At 33.2% G+C, this 25,695-nt stretch overlaps 2 protein-coding genes across 2 annotated transcripts; one reads left to right on the forward strand and one right to left on the reverse strand.

Annotated features, from left to right (window-relative positions):
* Positions 1-155: 155 nt before the first annotated feature.
* On the forward strand, positions 156-18,800 carry LOC111004406 (squamous cell carcinoma antigen recognized by T-cells 3). The gene is made up of 17 exons (XM_045630955.1): positions 156-384; positions 686-801; positions 913-1,088; positions 1,365-1,536; positions 1,840-1,990; positions 2,517-2,593; positions 2,984-3,089; positions 3,429-3,638; positions 3,775-3,948; positions 4,144-4,255; positions 11,017-11,237; positions 11,502-11,769; positions 14,776-14,872; positions 15,254-15,374; positions 15,522-15,754; positions 16,236-16,427; positions 16,915-18,800. Exons 1-17 carry the CDS (start codon positions 280-282, stop codon positions 17,048-17,050), a joined length of 2,667 nt encoding a protein of 888 aa, XP_045486911.1. The 5' UTR covers positions 156-279; the 3' UTR covers positions 17,051-18,800.
* A 797-nt stretch (positions 18,801-19,597) lies between these two features.
* LOC111004365 (protein ABHD18) lies at positions 19,598-25,695 on the reverse strand. The gene is made up of 10 exons (XM_022275367.2): positions 25,427-25,695; positions 25,219-25,303; positions 24,901-25,083; positions 24,640-24,752; positions 24,030-24,168; positions 23,122-23,211; positions 22,133-22,601; positions 21,389-21,697; positions 21,035-21,170; positions 19,598-20,037 (listed from the first exon to the last, which is right to left on the reverse strand). Exons 1-10 carry the CDS (start codon positions 25,516-25,518, stop codon positions 19,971-19,973), a joined length of 1,683 nt encoding a protein of 560 aa, XP_022131059.2. The 5' UTR covers positions 25,519-25,695; the 3' UTR covers positions 19,598-19,970.

The following is a 25,695-nucleotide window of genomic DNA, read 5'->3' on the forward strand; positions in this document are numbered from 1 at the left end:
CCTAATCCCTATACATATATATACAGTTAGATTAATCCCTATAGAGTGTAGACTAGTTTCTGTTCCAACACTCAGAGGACGCTTCAAGCCTTTAAATTAATCGTTCAAATATTGCCGCGAGTGGGCGTTCTTTTCCCCTATACTTATATTACTCTTTGGTATTTATTATCTATGGGTAACACTGCCGCCGCCATAGCATGCCATAACGAAAACATTTTATAATTTTAGTGTGTTATCAAAATAACAGACCGATTCATTAAAATTTAACTCCTAGGAATTATGGCAATTGTTGAAGATGAAGTTCGTAATGGATCAGAAGGAGAGGATGAAATTGAAGTGGTTGTCGAAGAAGAAGACGGTGACCAAGATTCTGACGATTCAGACGTAAGCATTTTCCTATTATCTTTTTATTCATTTAAATAGTTCTATGGTAAATTATTTATTTTTAATTAGTGATTTTGGTCCCGAGTATTTCTTATTCGATTCAGTATGTATTGGATGTTCAGAAACCTATTCGTAACATACTAACCTTTTCAAATATATAAATATATTTATTTATATACATAAAGGTGATCTATCTAAGCAGTCCAATCTAAGTATGCTTGAAACAAAAATTTAATTTATCTGTAACTCATTAAGAGACCTCTCAGGCTGTCTAATGCAATAATTACTCATGTTTTTGCAGGATGACGATGATGATGAAGTTGAAGATGCTATGGAGAAAGTAAATGAATTAGAAAGGAGAATAGAAGAAGACCATTATAATTATGACGATCACATAAGTTTAATTCAGGCGTTATGGTATGCAGTTTAATGATAATAGTTTTATAAAAAGTTTTTATATTTGTGGATATAATAAAGCTGAAACATATACATTTTCATGACAGTAAATGTTGCCAAATTTATTAACAGGCGCTTATCAGACTTAGATCGATGGAGAGCTGCATTTGATAGACTTCAAAATACTTTAGTGCTAAGACCAGAACATTGGCTTCTGAGAATTCAAACTGAAGAATCATTAGCCCATACAAGTGAAGCTCAGGCAGAGATAGTTAATCTTTTTAAGCTGGCTACCCTTGATTGTTATTGTAAGTAGTCACATTCAAATTAAATCTACATTTGAAACAAGTTTAAAATGTAAGACTTACTATTGTACTCAAATAATAAAAATTGCTTCAGTTTCAAGTATTAGAGAAAAAGTTTATATTATCTGTGAACTTTGATATATGTAGAAGACTATTTACTACCATATATTATGCAAGTAATATTATCACTTCTTTCACTTTCAGTAAAGTAAAGTGATAGTTTGAACATGTTTTTAAAACATTCATGCATATTAAGAAAAATATTTAAAACGGTTTCAGCCATATCTATTTTAAGTGAATGGTACTCATGGTCATTAAGCATTAATGACGTAACAGAAGTGCGTGGGCAACTTGAAGAGGTGTTACGACGTGCAGGTGCTGATCCACTTTCAGGAAAAGCCTTTTGGGATGCCCGGTATGAGATGGAAAAAGCCCAACTTGAAGCCATGAGGTAAGCAAATTTAAAGTACAAAATAAAAAAATAATTAAATAAATAAAACACATATTATAACTAGCTTGATAGTAAACATAGTATTTATTTATATTATTACAGTCAATACCTATTATCATAACTAATTTTTAATTTAAAGGCTTATTAAATTTTATTTACTGCTTTTCTTATTTATTTAAACATTATCAAGGTCAATCTGTTACACTTATGGGAATTGCATTGTCAAATCTGGTCATATATATGTAGGTTGCATGTAAATAAATGTTTACATATTTGTAAGAAATGAATTGTGTTTGTGTGCAGTGAAGATGATTCAGAGTATGAAACACAAAAGAAGCGTGTACTATGGTGCTTGGAAGAGACATTGTCGCGACCGCTTATCAGAGGTGAGGAAGTGTGGCAGCCAATGGAAGAATTAGCACTACAATTATATGACCAGGAGTATGTGGATAAGGTATAAATATTTTCTTATTATCTGCAACAATGACATATATTGAATTATTTTTGGTTGAAGTTGATGTTCTTTATTTCTTTATTTGTTCATTGGTCGCCTTATAAATTGGTGTTGTTTTAACTTTACAGTACAGTCTTTAAATCATCTGTAATTTTTCTTTGTTATTAAGAAGATGATTAGTTGTCTATGCTTCCTAACCTAATGGAATTGTTATTTTGTCAGAATTGTAATTCATGTTAAAAGCAAAACACATTACAAACTGCCAGGTTGTTGCCAAGTTGAGGCTATAGTAATAAAATGAAGTGACATGAATAAATTACTTTATGCCAGCATGACAAATGCCATCAGACAATGAACATAATTACTTAAATTAGACTTCCCTATATGATGAATGTTTTGTCACTCTTTAATTATTATTCTGATTTTTCTTTCATGTTTTTTTTTTAAAAGAACATTTTCATTTAAATTTTTTTTTTAACTTTGGTTAATTACTAATTGCATTTTTATTAACAAAGTTTTATTTCAGATAAAAAAGGTCCACGAAGTGGCTGTTGAATATTTGCAGAAAATAAGTGGATTTGAAGATAAATTATTGGTTATTGAGTAAGTTGATTTATTTTTAGACAAACTATGCAAACATAAAGAAAATTGTGCTTCAAGTTGTTGCTGTATTTCAAACTTAAATCAGTGGTTTTTACTCATTCACAATGATTTACAAACCGTTTTTACTCACTCTCTTCGCTGGCTCAGTGACATTAAAAATTCCAGTGCTCCCTGAAAGTTATATTGATTTAGTTTTTAGAAATAATGAAATAATTAATATTAACATAGAACATGCCTATTAAGACAAGAAGTAGCTTCGTTAGTTATGGTAATCATCATATTATTTTTATTTTAACTACAGAAAAAAGTATGTTTTAAACATTTCTGCATCTCATAACTACTATTTACTTTTTTACCAGGGATTATTATAAAGATATTTATCTTTTTAAGGGATGTTGAAGAAAAATACAAAATGTACCAGGAGTATATAGATACAGTGAAGGACTTATCCCAAAACGAAAAGTATTCGGAATGCGACAGTAACGGTATACTAAAGGTTGGTATTGTATATACCATAACTAAAAATTTATGTAAGGATGACCGTTATGAAAAGAGCAATTGTTATGTCGGTCCGTTTGTAGAGAGAAAATTCGCTAGGAGCTCGACCGGGATTTGAATGGACGAACGGAGTCCTTAGAGTCGAATGACACAATTATAACGGATCGACTGTTAGCTGATTGCAAATCTTATACAAATTATGTTTATATCAAATTGATGGAAATATACCAACATTTTTTATAAGTAGATTTCAAGTTAATTTTAATTTACCCATAAAATGATATTTTGCCATTTAAAATAAAAATGTAAGAGCCTTATTACGAATCCTTGCCATTAGGTTTTATATGATCGTGCGACTACAGAATGCCTTACGTCGTCTCAATCGCACGATCTGTTACTCGCGTACGCGCGTCACGTGCAACGTACATCGTCACGTGAGACGATACGTCGCGTGCTAGACTCGTGCACGCGGAGATGTCCACGGAAATCAACCTTCTGGGTGCTGAAGATGCAGCAGGCTGAACATGAGAATAAGGAGTTTGACGAGGTAGGTTTATTAGGTAGTTCATATATTCCGCCAATAAACATACAACTTTTTTTCCCCTTTTCTACTTCCATAAAACCAAAATTATTGTTAATCTTAACTTTACTGGATTGTTCATCATTAATATAATTTTTCTTAGGTAAAAACTATATTCGAAACGGCTCTATCAAAAGGAATGGATTCGTACAAAGAAGCTGAGACCCTATGGTTGAGTTACTGCGAATATACACGGCGGAAGACGGCTTTCGACAATGAACCGGAAGTAGAAAGACTAAGGTCCACGTTTCGACTCGCTTGGGATTCATTGGCCGAGGTAGGAGGTGATAATTAGAAGAAGTAACTCGAATATGGATAATAATTGATTCTTATTAGATAACATTTTCATGTGTTTTTGAATTTTTTTCACTCAAAATCTCGTGTTTTTATACGAAATTTAAATATTCTTTTTGAATTTAGAGTAAATTGTCAAAGTGACAAATGACCAACAAATCAAATTTATATATTTTAGGCTTGGGGCGAAGAAGCCAATGATTGTGAAGTACCACTGTTCTGGGCTAGACTCGAATACAAGAGAATGAAAGACCCAAAGCAAGGGAAGGAGATATTTGAAGAAATATTTAGTGAGTATTATCATTAAGACCAATTAAGTCACTATTGAAGAAATGATTATTATAAAGATTGTTGTGAAAACCAACCAAAAAAATTATGTATCACAAAGAACGGTTCGGTGGCCGTTGATACGTAATCTTATACTAAAATAAGTCCTGAGTACATACCTCAAGGTTGCTCCTTGTTAGGGCGAAAGGCACAAAAAAACACGTCAGCCGTAAGGATGGATAGATTATTAGTTTTGGGAACAAGAAATGTTAGGACTGATGCTGTACCTTGCCTTACAATAATAGTTCACGAATACGCACAAAAACACTCACTATAATAGTCTAAATGGAGGACGTAACTATTGACAAGAGATGCACAAAAAAAACACTATAAAATTGCATCTAACTGTACGCAACGAATGTTCAACCACGACACGTTCACAATGCGAATGCGCGGATCAGCCGAGTTAAAAATATTTTTGGGACCACCCTCATGGCCCTCAATTTATTTTATCAACTAAATATGATTCTATTACGAACAGTCCCCCGTCCCAGTCAGGCTTAACATGACTGAGTCTAAAACCGGAGGCTGGTAGCAAAGGTTATGCCACTGGAAGACGTGACAAGCAGGCCACGGCTCTTTTTAAAACCGATTCCCCAACGCGGACCTCGGCGACTCGTGGGGTACCATCTGCACCCGGGAATAGTTTAATAATGCGACCGCGTCTCCAAGATAATGGTGGCATATTTGGTTCTTTGATAAGAACCAAGTCCCCAACTTTAGGCGGATCTGTTTTATCTATCCAACGAACTCGTTGCTGCAATAAATGGAGATATTCTATATTAAAACGTTTCCAAAAACTCTGAGATAATTGTTGTAGCAGTTGGAAACGTGAGAGCCGATTTATTGGTGTGTCTACAAATGGATATTCAGGTAACGCATTGAGAGGAGCCCCAATCAAAAAATGTCCAGGAGTTAAAGCTTCTAGATCATTTGGGTCCGAAGATATAGGACAAAGTGGTCGTGAGTTCAAAACAGATTCAATGTTACAAAAGACTGTGGCTAGTTCTTCATATGTAAGAACTGATTCTCCTATAATTCGTCGTATATGTGTTTTGGCCACCTTCACTACAGCCTCAAATATTCCACCCCAAGATGGATATCCAGCCGGACTAAATTTCCATTTAATTCCACGACGAGAAAGTGAACTTTCGATAGGCAGTTGGTTTTCAGTCAAAAACTTATAAACTTCTCCGAGGTAACGTTCACTGCCCTTAAAATTTGTCCCACAGTCGGAGCGAATCAAGTTTGGTAATCCTCGACGACTAACAAAACGAGACAAACAAGCGATAAAAGCTTCAGTACTAAGTGATGACACCACCTCCAGGTGTACGGATTTTGTAACAAGACAGACAAAGACACAGAGGTACCCTTTTACGATCTTGGCGTTTCGCAATGATGAAACCTTGATGGAAAATGGCCCAGCAAAATCGGTGCCTACACCAGAGAAGGGTCTAGCAGCAGTAATGCGATCTGGAGGCAAATCTCCCATTTGTGGTTGAGTCAAGGATGCCTTAAGTCCATAACAAGGAATACACTTAAAAATAACATTTCGAATAGCCCTCCTGGCTGACAAAATCCAAAATTGTTGATGAATAATAGCCAAAAGTGTATTTAAGCCAACATGTGCATTCTTTTCGTGTCTGTCAGTAATTATCAAATCTCCCAATGGAGTTCGATTAGGAAGGAGAAGCGGATGTTTATGATTATAAGGTAGTTCTGAATGGCGTAATCTCCCACCTACGCGTAACAAACCCTTATCATCAATAAATGGATTCAGCCGAGCAACAGATCCCTTTAATTTACCTTGTCCTTTTAGAGTAGCAAAGACTGTTTCAAAATGCTTAGCTTGGATATAACGAACCCAGAATAATAAGGATTCATTTCTTTCATCTGGTGATAATACATTTGACATATTCTTAATTGTTGGATTCCTTGAATTATAAATAAACCTCCTAATCCAGGCGGTCACTCCAATCAATTTGTCTAATGAACTAAACCTTGCGAGTAACGGGTCTAAGTTTTCTATCGATTCCTGAACGACAAGAGAAATAACTCTTAAACCCGGAAGGGGCTCAACAAGTTCCGTTTTAGTGCGAGGCCAACAATTTTCGGGTTGGTACAGCCAACCTGGAGCCCACCATAAGGGATGGTCTAATATTACTGGAGCCTCACAACCTCGAGATGCACAGTCTGCCGGATTAAGTTCTCCCGGTACATGCCTCCAATCCAAGGTCACGACAGATTGCTGAATTTGACAAACCCTATTGGCCACAAATACTTCCAAAACATGAACTGACGCTTGCAGCCATGCAAGAACTATCTGACTATCAGTCCAAGCAAAACACTTCTGAATATTCATTTTTTGGCCAAAAATGGATTTAACATGGTTTATCAAACGTGTCAATAGAACAGCACCTGATAACTCTAATTTAGGAATTGTTAAGCGTGTTCTTACCGGTGCAACCTTACTCTTTGCCATAACTAGTTTAACCTTTACAACACCAGATTGATTGACAGAACGAATATAAACTGCAGCAGCATAACCACTTTCCGATGCATCACAAAAACCATGAATATCCACTATGCATTTCCCTGGTGGCAATAAAGACCTATCAATTTTAATCAATTGAATTTCAGGAAGCGACGAAACAAACCTAACCCAAACACTTAACAATTCACCAACTAAAGGGGCATCCCATGTTAATCCTTGTAACCAAAGCTTTTGTATAAAACATTTTGCCCAAAAAACAACTGGAGCTAACCATCCATTAGGATCGTATATCCTGGCTACAGTTGAAAGTACTACACGCTTTGTCCAAGATTTAATTACATCTATGTCTTGCACTCGAAAGGTAAATATATCACCTAACGGTTGATACTGAATACCTAATACTGCAACAGCGTCAGGGTTGTCCACGTTCTGAAAAATATAAGGATGTTGTTGATGATCCTCGGGTAAACCAGCAAGAACAGCTTGTGAGTTAGACACCCATTTCCTTAACTCATATCCACCAGCCTTAAGAATCCCAATTAGCTCATCGCGTAGTATCAAGGCTTCTTTCTCATTTGCAGCTCCAGTGCAAATGTCATCAACGAAAACATCACTATTCAAAACATCAGCTGCTCTTGGAAATTGCAAACGTTCTCGCTCAGCCAATTCTAACAATGTACGAATAGCAATATAAGGACTTGATCTGAGTCCGTATGTATTGGTATTTAATTCAAATACTGTAACTGGATCGGATTCCTTCTCACGCCACAAGATAAGTTGATAGCAACGGTCATCAGTATGAATTACAGTTTGCCTAAACATCATTTTAATATCTGCAACAAATACAATCTGATGTCTTCTAAAATTTGTTAAAATATCACCAATGTCACGATGTAACTTTGGGCCCGAATGCAAACATTGATTTAAAGAAACTCCATTGGAAGTAGGCGCTGAGCCATCAAAAACCACTCTTATTTTACCACCTTTAAACACAGCATGATGTGGAATAAAGTAGTGCTCCTGTGTGCGCCAATCAAAATCAGAAACTGACATATGTCCGAGCTTAAAGTACTCGTCCATAAACTCTATATACTTAGCACGAAAAGTAGAATCTCTCTTCATTCGTCTCTCCATGGATGTTAACCTTTTCTCAGCTAAAGACCTGGAGTGACCCAAAGGTGGTCGGGATGGTAAAAAAGGTAACCTCGTGACAAACCTACCCGAACGGAGACGACCAGTGTTATTCTGAAAAAACAATTCACATTCTTGGTGCTCCGGATTTTCACGAGCCGCTGTGGGAGGCTCTTCGACTTCCCAAAACCGTTGAATGGCTTCAGCAAGTGAGAGTCCCACACACAAGTTACCATCTTCAACGCTAAGAGATTCTATTGGAAACACAGGACCCATAATGACATCACCAAAATCAGTTGTGACTGCTACTAAACCCGCTGGTTGTAAAAGTGTGCTTTTACTTAGCCGCAGCATTCCCAAAACTTCTGCTCCGAGTAGCAAATCGATTTGACCTGGAATATGAAATGTACAATCCGCTAAGTTTAGACTACGTGTAAAATCTAATATCTCCGATGGTAATTTAACAAGTGGGTGTCTGCCCATAACATTATCTAAAATTATGGCAGAAATTGTAATCTGTGGCTGAGAGCATTGAACAGGAGAAAAAGTAAGTGTAACTTGTCCCCGCAAACCAGCAACCTTAGAGCCACCTACACCAAATATACTCCCGCTAGCAGGGAAAATACGCAACTGTAACCTATCCACCAAATCCATTGACACCAAACTTCCCTGTGCTCCAGAATCCAAAATCGCACGCGTGGTTACCTGCTCACCTGATGGAGAACCAACACAAATCTGTGCGGTGGGTAACAAAACAGTAATAGGAGATGTAGGAGTTCTAGTAGGGACGTGACCTAGTCAATATCCTTCTGGTTCAGGGACCCGCTGGCCTAAACGAGGCCACTCAGAAAAGGGCAAAGGCCTAACAAAATCACGACGTTGCTGTTCAATAACAGGTAATGCACAAGAGTCATAATTATCTTTGCTCTTAGGAAGTTGTTGCTGATCAGAGGTGACACGAGTCCTGTCATGAGACCTTAAGTTTCCCCCGCCCCTGCAGGGTGGTGGCTGCCTCCGATGATAATCATAATAACCTGATCCTGTACGGTGCCTGGAAGCATGACCAAAACTACAGTGTCTAACCTTCACACCACCATTCCACTGATCACCTGTATTTTGCATATCTTCAACAAACTCCCGTGCCGGTGCAGCTGATTGGGGTGAACCATTCATATTACCACAAAGTATAATGTGATGATTGCCATTACATTGTTTGCATGGTCGTGACACTTGGCATTGTGATGCCAGGTGCTTACCTAAACAACCATAACACCACTTCCGCTGTCGGGCAATATTTCGCCGTGCTTGAAAACGTAATGCTAAAAACTTTTGACATGACACTACGGTGTGATCAGGGACTCGACAATAAACACAACATTTGCCTGAATGTTGAGTTGCCACGTTATAAACTCGCTGGTCAGGGCGTCGCATTAAGCGCATATGCTGTTGTCGCGGCCTAGTAGAAATTGGGGCCGGCGTCGTGGACGGCGCTGGAACATTATCCTGTCTGCGACACTCATCCTCTAAAAACAAGATCAATTCATCAAACGTGGGAAGATGAGTGGTTGAATCTCCACCATACGCCTGTTCAAATCGGGTGCGCATATCTAAATTTAGTTTTTGTAATGTAATATGCAACAAAATAAAAGACCAACTATCTACAGGCAAATTTAAACCCCTTAAGCCATTAATTGCCACTAATAAAGGATTTAAAACTTGAATTCTTAAGTTGTGGCTCTGCACATTACTATGTAAATTTAAAATGACATTTACGTGGCTATCCGCTAGCCTACGTATATTTTGATACCGCCTCATTAGTAAATCTCTGGCTATATCATAGTTGTTGTCCACAAGTGCTAAATGTTGGACTAACCCTTTAGCCTCCCCGGTGAGACTAGCCAACAAATATGCCAACTTTTGCGCAGATGTTAAATCACCCCTTGAGTGCACTAAACTATCGAATAAATGTATAAACGCCACCCATTGGCTTAAGTCGCCACTAAAATGGGGCAAATCTAATTTGGGTAACCTACCTATAATACCACTTGAAAAAGTTAAACTATCCTTCGATTGAAGGTTATTTGACTGAGTAGCCGAATTTAATTTAATAATACCAACGGCTTCCCTGATTTGATCAGCCAAATCCTCAGCCTGATCCATGTCTGCACAAACCTTGTCCATCACCTCCGGTTCCAAACCCAATTCAAGCAATGCCTGATACGATTTATATAAATCTTTCATCCTATCCTCTAACGCGTCACTTCTTGATAGAAGGGCCTGAACGCGATCTTTTCGCGAAATATTTAAAACGGCCGATCCTAGCCACCGCAATACACCAGCTATTTGTGCCTTGTGCGAAACCGCCATTATATAAAAGTATAAAAGAACAAACAATAGCACAAAAATCAAATAAAAAGCAAATTATAATAAGCGGCTAATAACTTACTACAAAAAACGATTTATAACACTATCAAAACACTATAATCCCTACAAACATAACAAGATATATGCATTAATAAGTTATGAACCCAGGACTTATATACCGAAAAATCATTAACTAAAATGAAACCACGCTCTGCTACCAAAAAATTATGTATCACAAAGAACGGTTCGGTGGCCGTTGATACGTAATCTTATACTAAAATAAGTCCTGAGTACATACCTCAAGGTTGCTCCTTGTTAGGGCGAAAGGCACAAAAAAACACGTCAGCCGTAAGGATGGATAGATTATTAGTTTTGGGAACAAGAAATGTTAGGACTGATGCTGTACCTTGCCTTACAATAATAGTTCACGAATACGCACAAAAACACTCACTATAATAGTCTAAATGGAGGACGTAACTATTGACAAGAGATGCACAAAAAAAACACTATAAAATTGCATCTAACTGTACGCAACGAATGTTCAACCACGACACGTTCACAATGCGAATGCGCGGATCAGCCGAGTTAAAAATATTTTTGGGACCACCCTCATGGCTCTCAATTTATTTTATCAACTAAATATGATTCTATTACGAACACAACCCTTTAATAAAATGCATACTTTGCAAACATAACGACTGTGCATTAATTATTTGAATCTATTTCCTTTTTCAGAGTACGGTGAAAATAAAACCCTATCTAAATACTGGGAAGCCTTAATATACTTGGAAAAGTGCCGAGAGCCACCAGCCAACGAGAGACGGTTGCGCGAATTACATCGGCGAGCTTTACGAAGTGTCACAGATTATCCACCGACACTTGTTCGTCTCTGGACAGACTTTGAAAGGGATACTGGCGAGCTACAGACTATGTTAGAATGTTCAGAGCTGTGTCAGGTAATCTGTGCATTTTTATTCCTTTCTATATAAGACACTTCGTAAAAAAAATAAAAAAAATTTTTCCGTCTATTTACATAATTGAAATTTTGTAGTTATCTTAATTGTAACTAAAATATACTATCTTCTCGCTTATAGTGGTAACGAGTGAGTCTGTCTGTATAGTTAAATTGTTATATTAAAAATAATTATTTCATAGAGATTTCAATTTTTTTTTATATATATTAAATCAAATTTATTTAATCTATGACAAAATTGTTGCAGGCTAAAGTAAAAGAATGGCGAGACAACTATCAAGCGATGAAAGAAAAGATGACGGGTCAAAAACAAAAAGGAAAACAGACACAAAACAAAAAAGGAAAGATAGACAAAAGAAAGCAGACAAACCCTCAAGGGAAAAGAAAGTCAGGGGAAACACCTGAAGGTAGTGACGTGAAGAGGAAAAGAGAAGGAGATATGGAAGTGGAAGAGAGCGAAGGAAATAAAGACAGGGGGAGCGGGACGAAACGACGTCATGATGATGATGATGAAGGTAGTTCATTATTATATGTGTTGCAATGTGTAGGTTTGTTTACGATGTTTCACTTCACTGTAGTAGTATATTTTTTGTGTAATTAGGCGAGTAAATATACAAATAGTACAATACAGGTGGTAAAACAAAACTGTGTTATTCAAGCACAGAATTTTTTTTATCAATTGGACGTAGTTATACAAAAATGTTCCAATCCACAACTAGTTGAAACCAATATAATTACATTTTTGTGTTTTGACTCGGCATTTTTTTGTTTGAACTAGGATAATTCAATACTGTAGGTTTTATTCAAGTATTTCAATAATACTGTTCTATCATAATAGTATTATTTCGAAATTGCTTTTTGAAATAAAGGTATTTTGGAAAAATCGTTTTGGAACGTTTTGGAAAAAATATTTTTTGTATGAAGGAGCACTCAGTATATTTTGTAAAAACGTTCCACATTTTTTAATTTTAAATAAATACGACTTGTTATGATATAAGAAGGATTTATTGTGAAAAACTTAAGTCTAACAAGAAATCGGTTAAAATAAAAAATCTAAATCATCAACTTTTGCAATTAACGAAGCTTTAGCAATGAAATAAAACAAAAATATTTTTGAAAATAACTTGAGCACACAATAAGTTTTCAACATTAAATTATAATTTAATTAATATAAAAAAGTTAGTTAAAAAAAAGCTTATGATTTATTCATCAATTATCTCGAAGTCAGGCTCCCCGCCAAACCCATCCAAATCATCGATAAGCTCATCCGAACTTTTTAAATTTTTTAAAACTGGACACAGTCCTCGGGTATTAACATGTACATTGATTCTAAATCGGCCAACTTAGCTGGTGCGATCAGTTTTCCGTTAGGCCACAAAAGAATTAAATCATCTTTCTTTATTTCTCTGTTCTTTTTGTCAATAAGCAACTTCTTAAACTCTTCCTCAAACGAAGTTCTCATAAATATTGAAAATAATTTATTTTTTTCTATTTTTATTTCTTTGGCATTTAGCCAGCTTACTTTACTTTTGTCGCTAATTTTTTTTCTGTTGATTATATTTTTTTTCAGTCCCATTCAATCTTTTCAGTCCCATAAAAATCTGCTTTCTCCATTCTTTGTACTTGCAACGGCTTCTTTTTTTAGCATTTAAAAAAAAATCTATATACTCCTTGGCTGATGATGTTTTAAAACAGTTTCAATTTTAGAGAAGTCCGTATCGTCAGGTAAAAAAGTATGCTCAGATTCAAGAAAGCGAAATGTAATGCTTTCTAATGTTGGGTGACAACTTAAGACAGTTTTTAGAAAGAGAACTATTTTAATGTTCCTGTTTTGCCCTCCACAGCAATCGCTCCAGAGTATTAGATTCTTAACAGACGGCTGTATTTTTGTTTTAATATATTTAACTAAACATGACCCTAACTCCTGCGCCCCTCTACCCGCTTCACCTTCGACCCAAACATAGCAGTGTCCTACGTCATCAGATGCAGAGTGGATACTATTGTAAAGCCACAGCTGCCTTTTATAAAAGGCAACATTTGTTGGTATCCGCGGTAGTGGCAACGTCTTTTCCAAGTCAAAGGTTTAACACTCAACATCCGGTATGTTTCTTGCGTCTATAAAATCCTGATTCATCTGATTTCTTAACATTTCTGCTCTTTCAGTTTTAGCATCTTCTTGTTCCTATTCAGTTTTGGCATTACAGATTTGATTCAATAGTTGGTCACACTTATTGCAAGTATCTTTTTTCAATTTTTTACATTTTAAATTAAAATCAGCATAGAAAATCTTTTTCAATGTCGCAAAGGAGGCGCATTTGCGATCGATACCATATATTTCTGCGTGTTCTTTTGTATAATTATATCATAAATTTTATTTATTGTCATACCGGGTCGTAAATATAAAGTCCAACTGTTATTATTTCTTCGATAATGTGACTCTTATTTTGGAAGATTATTAATAATATCAACAATGAATTTATGATCCTCATCTGTCAACTTATTTATGTCACCTCTATGTATTCCCCTACCATCCGCAATAGGTTCACCACTTCTACGTTTTTTAATGACACTGTGACTTTTTGAGTCGCTATTTGAAAAGTTTTCAAAAACATATCCCGACATACCTGTACGTCTTTGATCTTATTTTCTTCCATTTTTATTACGATGATAAATCCCCAAAACAGTAACTCAAAGTAATTAACGAAGCACGAACATAAAATATTCCTTATTGATATTTTTTAATAATAATAAAACACGAATGATGAATCATATTTTGTTCAATGTAAAGCCTGAGAATGACCGGCAAATTGTAAAAACTTACGAAAATTTGAATTTCGTCTACCGTGGAACACCCAATGAAACATGATTTAATTTTAACGAAACAATTTTTTATTTTTCGTATTTTTAAAACGATATTATAACATTGTAACATTAATTTTGGAATTATTTTTCATTCTTAAAAAAGATTTAAAAGCATAGAAACATTATGTTTTAAGAAAAATATATATTTTATATTTTTTTATAAGGTTCCTAAAGTATTGGAACAGTGTTTTCAAGAATAATCATTATTTCAAAATATTGTGTAAACGTTCCAAAAGAATTGGAACATTATTTTCAAGAAAAATGAATATTTTGTAATTTTGATAAAATGTTCCAAACCTATTGAAACTTTTTTTTACTGGTGAAATTAAATAATATTGTTTATTAAAATGTTTCATGCGGATTAATACATTTTTTATGACTTGCATATTGCATTAATCTGACAAAGTGTGGGTTGGAACGTAATGTCAAAATAAAATACCTAAAACTGTCACTTGAAGCCTGAAACAGATTAATGAAACAAATAGTAGATGTAAAAATACGCAGATATGTATATTTAACTCATTTTAGCATGACATGTGGATTGGAACATTTTTGTATAACTACGTCCAATTATCAATTGATTGTTATGCAATAGCATTACTGGTAATAACCAGATAATTAACAGACAGGAATATTTAAAAAAATATATTTATTTGCAGGTGATAATAAACGCCAACGTAAAGAAAGTACGAGCGAGACGAAGCGGTTTGGTACGAGAGAGGCTTGTACTCTATTTGTTAGCAATCTCGAGTTCAAGTACGTGTACTTATATTAGTATAATTTAAGGAAATACGAATAAAGTAAAATTTATTTACTTTAAAAATAAATAAAATACGAATTTTTATTTATTTTTAAAGTAAATAAATAAAAATACATTTAGTTATTAATCTAACAGTAGCATTTAATTTAATTAATATATATTTTTTAATGTTTTAATACGGGAATATTTGTTTTGCTTTTTCAAAAGTAAAATTTTAATTTGTCTGGTTTTTTGAATATACTTTTTCTAATTCAATTCATTACTTAATAGAAAATTGGATATTTTTTTACGATTTGTGTAACTTTTAAATATCAATTCAAAGACTTGATTTCTACGCAATTAAATTTTATTCTCTAACAAACTTTTATTATTTGTAGGGTAGATGAAAAAGGCCTACGTGAAAAGTTATCTGAGTTCGGTAAAATTGTGTCAATGAGGGTAAAAGCTGGAGTCAAAGCTTTCGGTGGATCTATATGTTACTGCCAGTATGAAACGCCGGTAAGTTTATTAGTTTAATTTTTCCTTTCATGTAAATTATTTTTACATTACTTAGTCATAAACTGACTTTGCCTTATTTAATATTTCAGTCTTAAACCATTATTACAGTAAATATTCTTATTTTACTAATGAAGATATTTTCTACAGGAATCAGTAGACGAAGCAGTAAAACATGACCGTTTACCGTTAAACGGTAGACCGATGTTCCTTTCGCGGTATACGGCGACGAAAAGTACACCCACATTCAAATATCCCACCGATGTTGAGAGGAATAAGTTGTTCGTAAAGAATTTACCATTTTCCCATTGCACTAAAGAGGCTCTTACTGAGATATTTGATAAACACGGTGCTTTAAAGGACGTACGAGTCGTCACTTTCAAGTAAGTATACATAAAGAGCAGCTATTGAGGAAAATAATTTTGTCAGATTATATAGACCAGAAGACTTAAAAAAGTAATTTAATTTAATTTAATTGTTTGTTTCGGAAAATAAGGTTCCATAGCAAAGTTAGTAAATAGTAATAATAGTAGAATGACAACCATTGGAAAAGGAGAATAATATTATAAAAATGAAAAGAAAAATATATAAAATATATAGGCGATCTGAGGTCGGGAAGTGGGAGGGGGGTACATCGAGATAAACCTTTTCAGGCAAAACTATTAGTCCAATAGAATAAAAGAATGGCAAAGTTGTAGATAATAAAAAGATGTGAAACTTTTGTATTTACACTTTTTTCACATTTTAAAATTTTAGCCATTTCATAAATATTCTCACAAATTACACTATTAATCGTTCCATGCCTTTTCTAGTGCTTTTAACTATTGACATCAATGATTTAAAAAATATTATTTCACTTTCCAGAGATGGAAAACCCAAAGGCCTTGCATACATAGAGTATGAAGATGAGGCATCAGCAAACACGGCGTTGGACAAGACAAATGGTCTACTAGTCGCCGATCGGAAGATAGATGTCGCTATAAGCGCACCTCCGCCAAAGAAAGACGCAGGGCAAGTTAGTCTCGGCTTGCCCAAACGAGATACGGGAGGAGGAATGTATGTATTTTTATCTATATTTTTTTGTTCTTATTCATCTGCAATCTACTATCAACAATAATTAGATTTTTTCTGAGGTTAATTTGGGTTGGGTGCGATTATATTGAAAGGCACCAAATGTGTTGTATAAACTGGATTTTAGATTAGTTTCTCTGGTCTAGTATTTGTATTTGATCTTGTTAGGCAATTCACGTAATTTTTATCTACATAATAAATAATACTATGATATGAGATATACCCGTATTTCACAGTGTAATTGCTATTATATAAATATTTTGGTCCTTCCGTCCGGATTAATTCATTTTTTAAAATGGTTGCAAGGAAGAAATCGGTCAAAAGCGATATCGCCATTACTAATTATTATTTTAATTGTACTATATTTCCAGCAACGAACTGTTAATAAATAAAAAAAATATCCTTTTCCGAAGTTTTCGTTCACTATCAAACGTTTTGTTGACATTCATATAAAAAAAATTATATTTTACAGGAGACGGACACAGCTCAGTAGTTTCATTCCCAGCGTGCTTCAAAAGGCATCCACAAGTAATGGCAAAGGCTCAGCCAATGGCGACAAACGACCGCTCTCAAACCACGACTTTAGAAATCTTCTGCTCAAAAAGTGATGCGAACAACATAGTTTTGTCCGATTTGTATAGTTAAAGCATTATTCATAATGAAAAAAGTTGATTATGCTCTCTGGGCCGAAAACTCATAAATAATTATTACAATGAAGAGGCGTCTGTGATGGCGTAGATAAGGCTTGGTTTCAATTCCAGGAATTCGGTTCTAAGATTATTTGGCTTGGATGAAAATGACCAATGATAACTAACACTAGCACACTATCTACACTAACACACTAACAAAACACTATTGTCTGCCCCATCTGGTTACGGGTGAGAAAGTTGAGTGTGAGTAAAATTTAAGCCGACATTTTACTGCACACAAGAACAGAGAAATAATGATATTCAATAATTTTTTAAGCTATCATAAACATTGAAGTTACTTAAACAAAACATAATAATTCTACTGGTTAACAATTTTATGTGTTAGTTAAATATTTAAGTCAAACCTATATATTGGGGTCTTCTCAGGAATTACAACGATAGAGTGGCTTCCTTTTGGTATAAAATAAAATTTATAAGTGTTTGCACTACGCAATGAATAAAGATTATCTTTGAATTTAAAATTAGGATTTCTTTTCCATTTCACATTTGTAGGATTTAATGAGTATACACCCTTCTATTCTTCAATTTTTTTTACAGTTAGGCTATTACGTAATTTCAGTATTGAGTTTTCGTGATCACAATTTGAAACATCGGCATCAATTTATTGAATTTACGTGGTAACCTACATTTGTTTTTTAAAAGTTAATGTAGAATAACTAACCGTTACTTTAGAAATGTATATTTCTGAACTATAGTTCCGTTTTTTTATCGCAAAATACCAATGACAGTCGTGAATTTCTTACATATTAAAAGTTTATATAGAACGATTTCTTAATAAATTCAACGTCTCCTGAATACATAATACCAATATAGTCACTTTACCCTTTAACTTTATCACAACTGCATTATTTGACGCAAATTATGGAGGAATGTTGAATGCCACAGATTACATTTGGTATAGTTTTGATTCTTAATCGCATAAAATCCCGTACGAGATAATCTCCTTTTAATGCAGGTCCATATAGTGCGATCAACATTATTAATACTAGATCCCCTTCAATGTTCATAGGAAGTTAACTCATTAGCTTCAGATTTTACCTTACAAGTGTTTACAGGGTGTACCATTAATAAACATCAGCTAAAGTCGGGTGATGGAGCATGATTAGGCCTAACCTAAACCCAGAAAATTAATTTAAGAAAACTATTTTCTTTGTGTATTTTTTTGAATTTTACGACTAAGTACGCCATTTTTTAATTTTACTTGCCAACATTGAGCAGTATTTTTTTAACATGGTCCGATAAAGAAAGGTAAAATTTAAGGGTGCATAAAATATTTTTACATATTTGAATGGATTTTCTAAAAATATGCTATTTTTTATTAATTTTCTTTGATTCGCCTATCACCTGCATTGACTTATGGGTCACCTATATATAGGATTTTTATTCCGCCAGTAGAATGGCCGTCAAACTTTGTTTTAATGTAAATAGTTATATTTGAGTCAAACCAATACTAAGCCAATTTAGAAACGGATTAGTTGTATGCCGTATTTTAAAGCTATTGTTAAATGTTTATTGAAAGTCAAAAATAAGTCGGTTTTATTTGTATAATGTAGCTCTTAGTAAAGAATATCCTTTGTATAGATTTTTTTCTAAATAATTCATATATGTCTGGTACGGCCTTATGTGAATTGAATAAAACCTTTTTTTATTTACGTGTTTTATTTGCATAGTATGGTATAAAAATAACTATGGTCTGCATATGGTGTGTAAAAATATATCCCAAATAGCTTTAGGCTGAATTGTACTGTTCACTCGTGCCTATACATCAAAGGGTAGCATTAGTACCCCGGAGTTTGCGTAATTCTGAAACGCTTCTAGAATAATATCCCCTGACCCGTCAGCCTTGATGGTCTGCGTAAAATATCTGTATGATGCGTTAGCATAGATGTTTTGTTCAGTCTTTTTATGTAGCTGTTATTATTTATTATGATACCAAATCGTAAAATGTTATTTGAGAGCAGAAACTGCTGTGAGCATGATGACATTAACTATAAGCTCTTGTTAGTAGTAGTAAGTAGTAGTCAAATAGTCTAGTAAGTCAAATGGAATACTGAATTTAATTTGTAATTAGTTTTTTTAAATCTCAATAGTAATATACATACTCAGAAGGTAAAACTTAAAAGATATTGTTGATTATTTTACTGACCGTATCAATCTGTAAGCAAACGTATCTTACGCAATAAAATTTTACCAAATGTTTATTTTGTGTTTACATGTACATAATATATTATCTTATATATGTTTATCATGTCCATATCTCGACTAGAGTGCTATTCAAGTGCTCAAACTTCTCACAGAAGTGGTTTGATACCTCCTCAAATTATATTTTTTAAATGACGTTCTAGAATATGGTCTGCCATTGTAAGAGAAGTATTAATCCCGTACGACAAAAGTGTCAACTTGATATCTGGGTACATTTTCCGTCAGTAAATAAAACATATAAAAATAAAAATGTATATTTATTGCATATAAAAATACACTTTTCATTCTCAATAGAGATAAATTTCTTATTTACATAAATTCGTTAACAAAACAACACAGTTACATAATCTAAACGCACAAACTAAGAACTTTGTACTATAGGTATAAAATTAACGAAGAAAGATTTAGGGACATTTCAACAAGACTAGAAATCTATCAACATTTAACCAATCTAAACTATACTTAAATGGAAACAGATAACAGGGTAAACATATTTTGTCAAAATTGATAGCCGTATGGCACTTATTGACGAAGGTTCGAATCACAAAAGTATCACTACCCATAAAATCTAAATATTGCTGTAAATATGCACCAATTATTTTATTAGTATTTAGTATCATTCGATATGTTGTCCATCTTTCCATTTCTTCTTTGACCGTTCGAAGGCCTCTCGTATACATGACCTGAGGAAAATACATCACTATTTAATATTTAGTACCTGGATGGCCGAGCTTTGCTCGGTATTTTTATTTTTTTATAAATTTTGTTTTTGGAAATTATATATAAGTACGAATCACATACTAATAAAATGATGAAATATGAACAATATAGATTATATATGCTGGAATAGCTTTAGTGTTGTTGTGTAGTTAAAGCAATTTAAAAAAAATTGTATTATTATTCGCCGATAGATGTCAGGAAGATTCATTTTTCAGTTTAATTTGGGACCACTCAAACACCACCTTTTTGTTATTTTCTATCATTTATTCCTCCGTATACTAAATTTCATGAAAATCGTTGGAGCCGATCCCGAGATTCCAATTATATATATATATACAAGAATTAAGATATAAGATTAAGCTGATTATTACACAGCTCTTTAAATGAATTATATATTTATATGTATGTATGTTTTTGTGCGCGTTTTTATGTGGTTTCTATTCGATTTCCTTCAAAAATACGCGTTTGGTGATAGTACAGAATAAATCACGTACTTCGTATTACGTACGTTCATACATATTTATAATTCTTTACAATACGGCTGCACCAAAATCCCCTATTTAAGACAGTTCAGTATGACAAATTTTATAATCGGGCACATTTAAGTTCAATATTTTAAGCAATTCCAGGCATACAATGACTGCCCATTTGTATTAACCATAGAAATGTCAAATTCATACAAATAAAATGGTATGTCACAAACTCTTGAAACTAGATTTACGTTTGACTGACTTCACTTAGACAAGACTAAGTAAAGTAGTAGTCTTAAATCGAAGCCTCGTGATAATTGTCCAAAATATTAAGATTAAAAAAGGTAATTTTGCCTCAAGGATATATATAATTTAGTGCCAACCACTTGGCATATTTGATAGAAAATATAGTAAAAATCTAGGGAAATTAAGAAACTAAAAAATACTTGTAATGTAATACTTGAATTTTAAAACCTTTGATTAAAGGTACCTGAATAACGACTGATGCAGGATGTAGGCGGAGACGTGTCCCGCATCCACATAACGCACTTCCGCCCCAGGCCAGATCTCCTCTAAGGCCCCAACGTCCTCTCTCGGTACGTACGCGTCGTGTTTTGCGCACACAGCTGTAACGTATACGCAAATATAGTGTACGCTTTTTCAACTAAGTTTTAACGTAATAATATAAATTCAAAGATTGATGTAAATAATATAAAAGCCTTTTTTTAAATAAACTATTTCTTTATTGTGTATTTCTATTAGGAGTTATCGACTTTAATAATCTGTTCTTAAAGATAGACAGATATAAACATATACAGAAGGAAACGTTTCTCACTTCACTCACCTATGATCAGCGAAGTGTCAAAGGGCACAGAGAAATTGCTCAAGTGCGTACATTCATCCATTATCCCTCTCATAAATTGAAGTGCCTCTCTGTCCCTCCAATGTATTTTTCCAATATCTATCTTTTTCCCACTTGATTTCAGGAAAGGCAGATTAACCCATAGATCGGAGGTAAGATCTGATACGTTCCATGATTTTTTCTCAGATTTGGGTTTATCTATGATTTCTTTAGATGAAATGTTGCTTGTTAAGATTTTTGACTCTGTTTTAGAGTCTGTTAAATTAAGTTTAGGAACATCGCTTTTGGTTTCTAAAATTAAAAAAGGTAATTTTATATGATGATATATACAGTTTTTCTTAAATAATTTTTATGATTATTTTGCATCTCAGTTCGTAACGATAAGTTTTTGTGGATCTGGGATCTTTTAATACATAAAATTAAAAATATATTTGTGTCCCGAATTAATTAAATCATAAAACGTTCTATTGGTCGTAAAATTCGTTAATGTTTAATGTACTAGGATTATTAAGAAGATATGAATTGTAATTATTTTGTATATTTACCTATGCGAACTTATTACATAATTATAAGTATCATGTTTGTGGCCACCGTGGACCTATTATCGAGGCTACACTAGTTTTAGTAGGTCTATTTTGTGCAATTTGTTTTTTTTTCTATATGTGTGGTATCACTATAAAAACAACTAAGACGATCCATTTCATAAAACAAACGAATAACACTTACCAACTTTACATTTTAAGAGCACTTCCCTTATACTAGCTTCAGTCAATTTATTTATAATCTCAATATCCTGGGAGTCCAACTCAAATTTCTCATTTGACGTTAACTTATCATAAAGGCTCTGACTAATTTTCTCCTCTTTTAACAATATTATTAACTTTTCATTTAAATTCTCTTTTTGAGCGAATGACTCGTTTTCTATAGGCACTTTTCTTTTTTCTTTAATTTTGAAAATGGGATTTTCTTTAAACGTTATATCGAGAGGATTATTTGGCTCCAGATTAACGGTTTTTACTATTGGGTCTCCTGTCTGTGAGTCCATTCTTTGTGAGTATGTTTGAGCAAACTTCTTTCCCGCCAAAAAGGCCTCATCAACAATGGTCACCATTTTTGATAGTTTTTCCCTGTACGTACCATCTGATAAATATTGGTCTTCGAGTAAATCCCAATTAATTGAATGTGACATTACACCCTGAATCGAAGGAAATATAGCAAAATAGTGAACAAACGATTTCATTCTTGTACATGTACCACAATGTATTTAGAAAATTGTTATGCCATGGCTGTCAAACTATTCTAACACATTTCTAGAAGTAAAAGAACACTGCCATATGTAGCTTATTTAATTATTTAAGGGAAGGTGCCTGAGGTGGACAGTATTTAAGCCATAAGTTTTGAAAATAATTATAAATAACTGTTCTTACTATATAATGACTTTATGTTAATTACTTAATATGACCTTTATATGCCTCTTTTTAAATGGCTGATTTTGCAGTTTTTTTAATATATAAACAGTCTGCATTTACCCCTTTATTTGTAAATAAACGATTTATTATCTTAGCTACACTGCGGGTGTACCAATCTAATCAAATCATTTAACATTTTAGTTTAAAAAAATTAATAATGAATAAGACAGTTTTTGTGAATCTAATAACGGAGGATTCAACTGGAAGGAATCTTTAATTACATCAATATTAATTTAGATTTCAAACCTGTAAAAACACAGCAGATGCAGTAGACCACGATAAACAAGGAACCAACACTAGTGGTTTCGGCCAATTTGTAGCTGCCAAAGAGGCCATCTGAAAATATACAGATCAATAAGAAACTTTAAATACCTGTAGAAACAAATGCTCTATAAAAAAAGATATTTTTTTTTTACTATAACTGTTATGGTATACTCGATTACATAAGATAGCAAACACGTCAAATATTTGTGCCATATTGAAAACATAAGTATTTTTAATATAGCAGCTAATTAGGGTTTAAAAGCGACCTATATTTTGTGGCTAATGATATAATACTTCCGTTCTATGCCCTTGATATGACAACTTAATATCAGAAGAAAAAAATAGAAGTAAATCATATTTTAAATGAAATAAATTTTATGTTTTATTTTTCACTTATTTTGATAAAAACTGAAAAACATTGTAACTCGAAAATTTGTTCAGTTTTGGATGTTGCATATGGGTTAATCAAATATAGTCATTCCTATCACCTCCTTAAGGGAATACGTCAAATTACCAGTAATCCTGCAATGCAGTATACGCATACTAGCTCAAATTTCCGCAACTTTGCTTGCGAAAATATATATACTTTTTACATTGATACTTAAACCGGTATATATGACATTTTATTCCACGCCATATATAATACATATCTGGATACTTAAACTATCGTAAGGCCTTTAGTATGTTTTATTAAAATACAACCTAAAATAAAGTATATAATGGAAGATTTTTCACATGACCTTAGTAGTCTTTGACGCTACAAATAAACAAGCAAATGTGTTAGTTTTCTATTAAATTTTGTTTATAAATATTTTTTATTTTCTTATGCCTTATTAAAAGCCAACACCATTGAGAATTTATTACAATTTTAAGTTAAGTAAAATACCAACATGTCCACCCATAGATAATCCGGTGACTCCAAGCGGGCCCAGACCATTACGCTCACACCAATGAAAAAGAACCAACGACTCAAGAATTAAACAACCGCCCATCACGAAAATGTCCGACACATTATGTAAGGAGGAACGCCTGGAAGTCACACATTGAAAGAAGTATTTAAAAAACACTGAATTAAATCCCCAATAAATATACATACTTATAATTACAAAACCTACATGTAATTAGCAAGATTTAAAGTAAATTGCAATAACATCTTTATGTGTAATATAAAGGTGGATTGATTGGGTTAGTATGGAGATCATAAGTATACTTAAAAAATATCTATTCAACTCTTTTATTTTTGGCAAGTGTAATTTGCAGAATATACCTTAATAGAAGCAATAAAGACGTCATAGTAATTCACAAGAATTTAAAAAAGTTTTAAATTTACATTGATCCCTGAAAAAACTGTATATTCCACATTTTGAGTAGATATTAGTAATATTATAATTATATTATAACCAAAATTCTAATTAAGAAAACGAACATAATACAAATAAAAACAATTGATGTATATAGAAAAGGGTACAAAGTATGCTAATAAGAAAATTTATATCTTACACTTGATCAGTTGGTTTACGAAGGCCATAAAATGGATTTTCTAATATGATCCCACCAATGCCAGCTTCTTTAAGCAATGGTTTAACCATTAAATTTCTTCTTCTCCAGAAATACTGAAAAATATTATTGTAAGACTTAGTATAAGGTATATCATAATTAATATGATAAGTTTTAATTACAACTAAGAAGAAAATTGTTATCCAATTTCATAAAGTTAAACTTACCACTATTTCAAAGAATAATAGCTTTAAAAATACCTACATGGTCACCAGTACCAGCAAGATGTAAACAGACAGGTTTGCATGAGGATTCTGGCCAATGATTAGGTAATAACATTTGAAAATGTGCCTTTTGTGCAATTTCTGGGACTATACCAGGTAAATGTCTTTCCATTGGAGTAACAAAGTAGCCCTCCAGAAGACGACAATCTGACAGGTTTTGTTCCTGAAAATAAATTGTAATAATAAAATAATAGAAAAGATTAAAGTAAATATATTGTTGTAATAATCTATAATTTTAAAACATAAGCGAAATTGACCACCATTCATGATATTATATAACACAATATTTTAAACAAACCTTGGTAATTGTTACGGGGTAATCTTTTTCGACCAATTTAAAGCATTCATCACGATTGGAGACAACTTTTCTAAACTCAAATAACCTAAAAATAAAAGTTTTAAATTATTTTTTCTCTATGATATTCTAAACTTTCTATAAGTCTAGTATATTCTATAAATATCTAGATAGGAAGTTTAATATAATTATCTTAGCATAAGAAGCTTACCTACGAAGGTTTTCTGGTTTTCCCCAACCTTTAGTAAAAAATTTTGTGATGAGTATACTACGGTAAACTGCATCTAATTTACTGGTGGACATTTTTCGTGGAATGGGCGGATTGATTTGTGGTGTTTTATGTTAAAATGTAATTAGAATTTGCGTTGTTCATTATCCGTCAATACATTTCGAAAAAATCACAAGGTTTAGACATTAGTTTGTCATGTAACATGTAAACTCCGACAGAGATATTTTCATATTGACAAAGTCAACAAAATC

Source organism: Pieris rapae, chromosome 14, assembly GCF_905147795.1.
Source record: "Pieris rapae chromosome 14, ilPieRapa1.1, whole genome shotgun sequence".
NCBI lineage: Eukaryota > Metazoa > Arthropoda > Insecta > Lepidoptera > Pieridae > Pieris > Pieris rapae.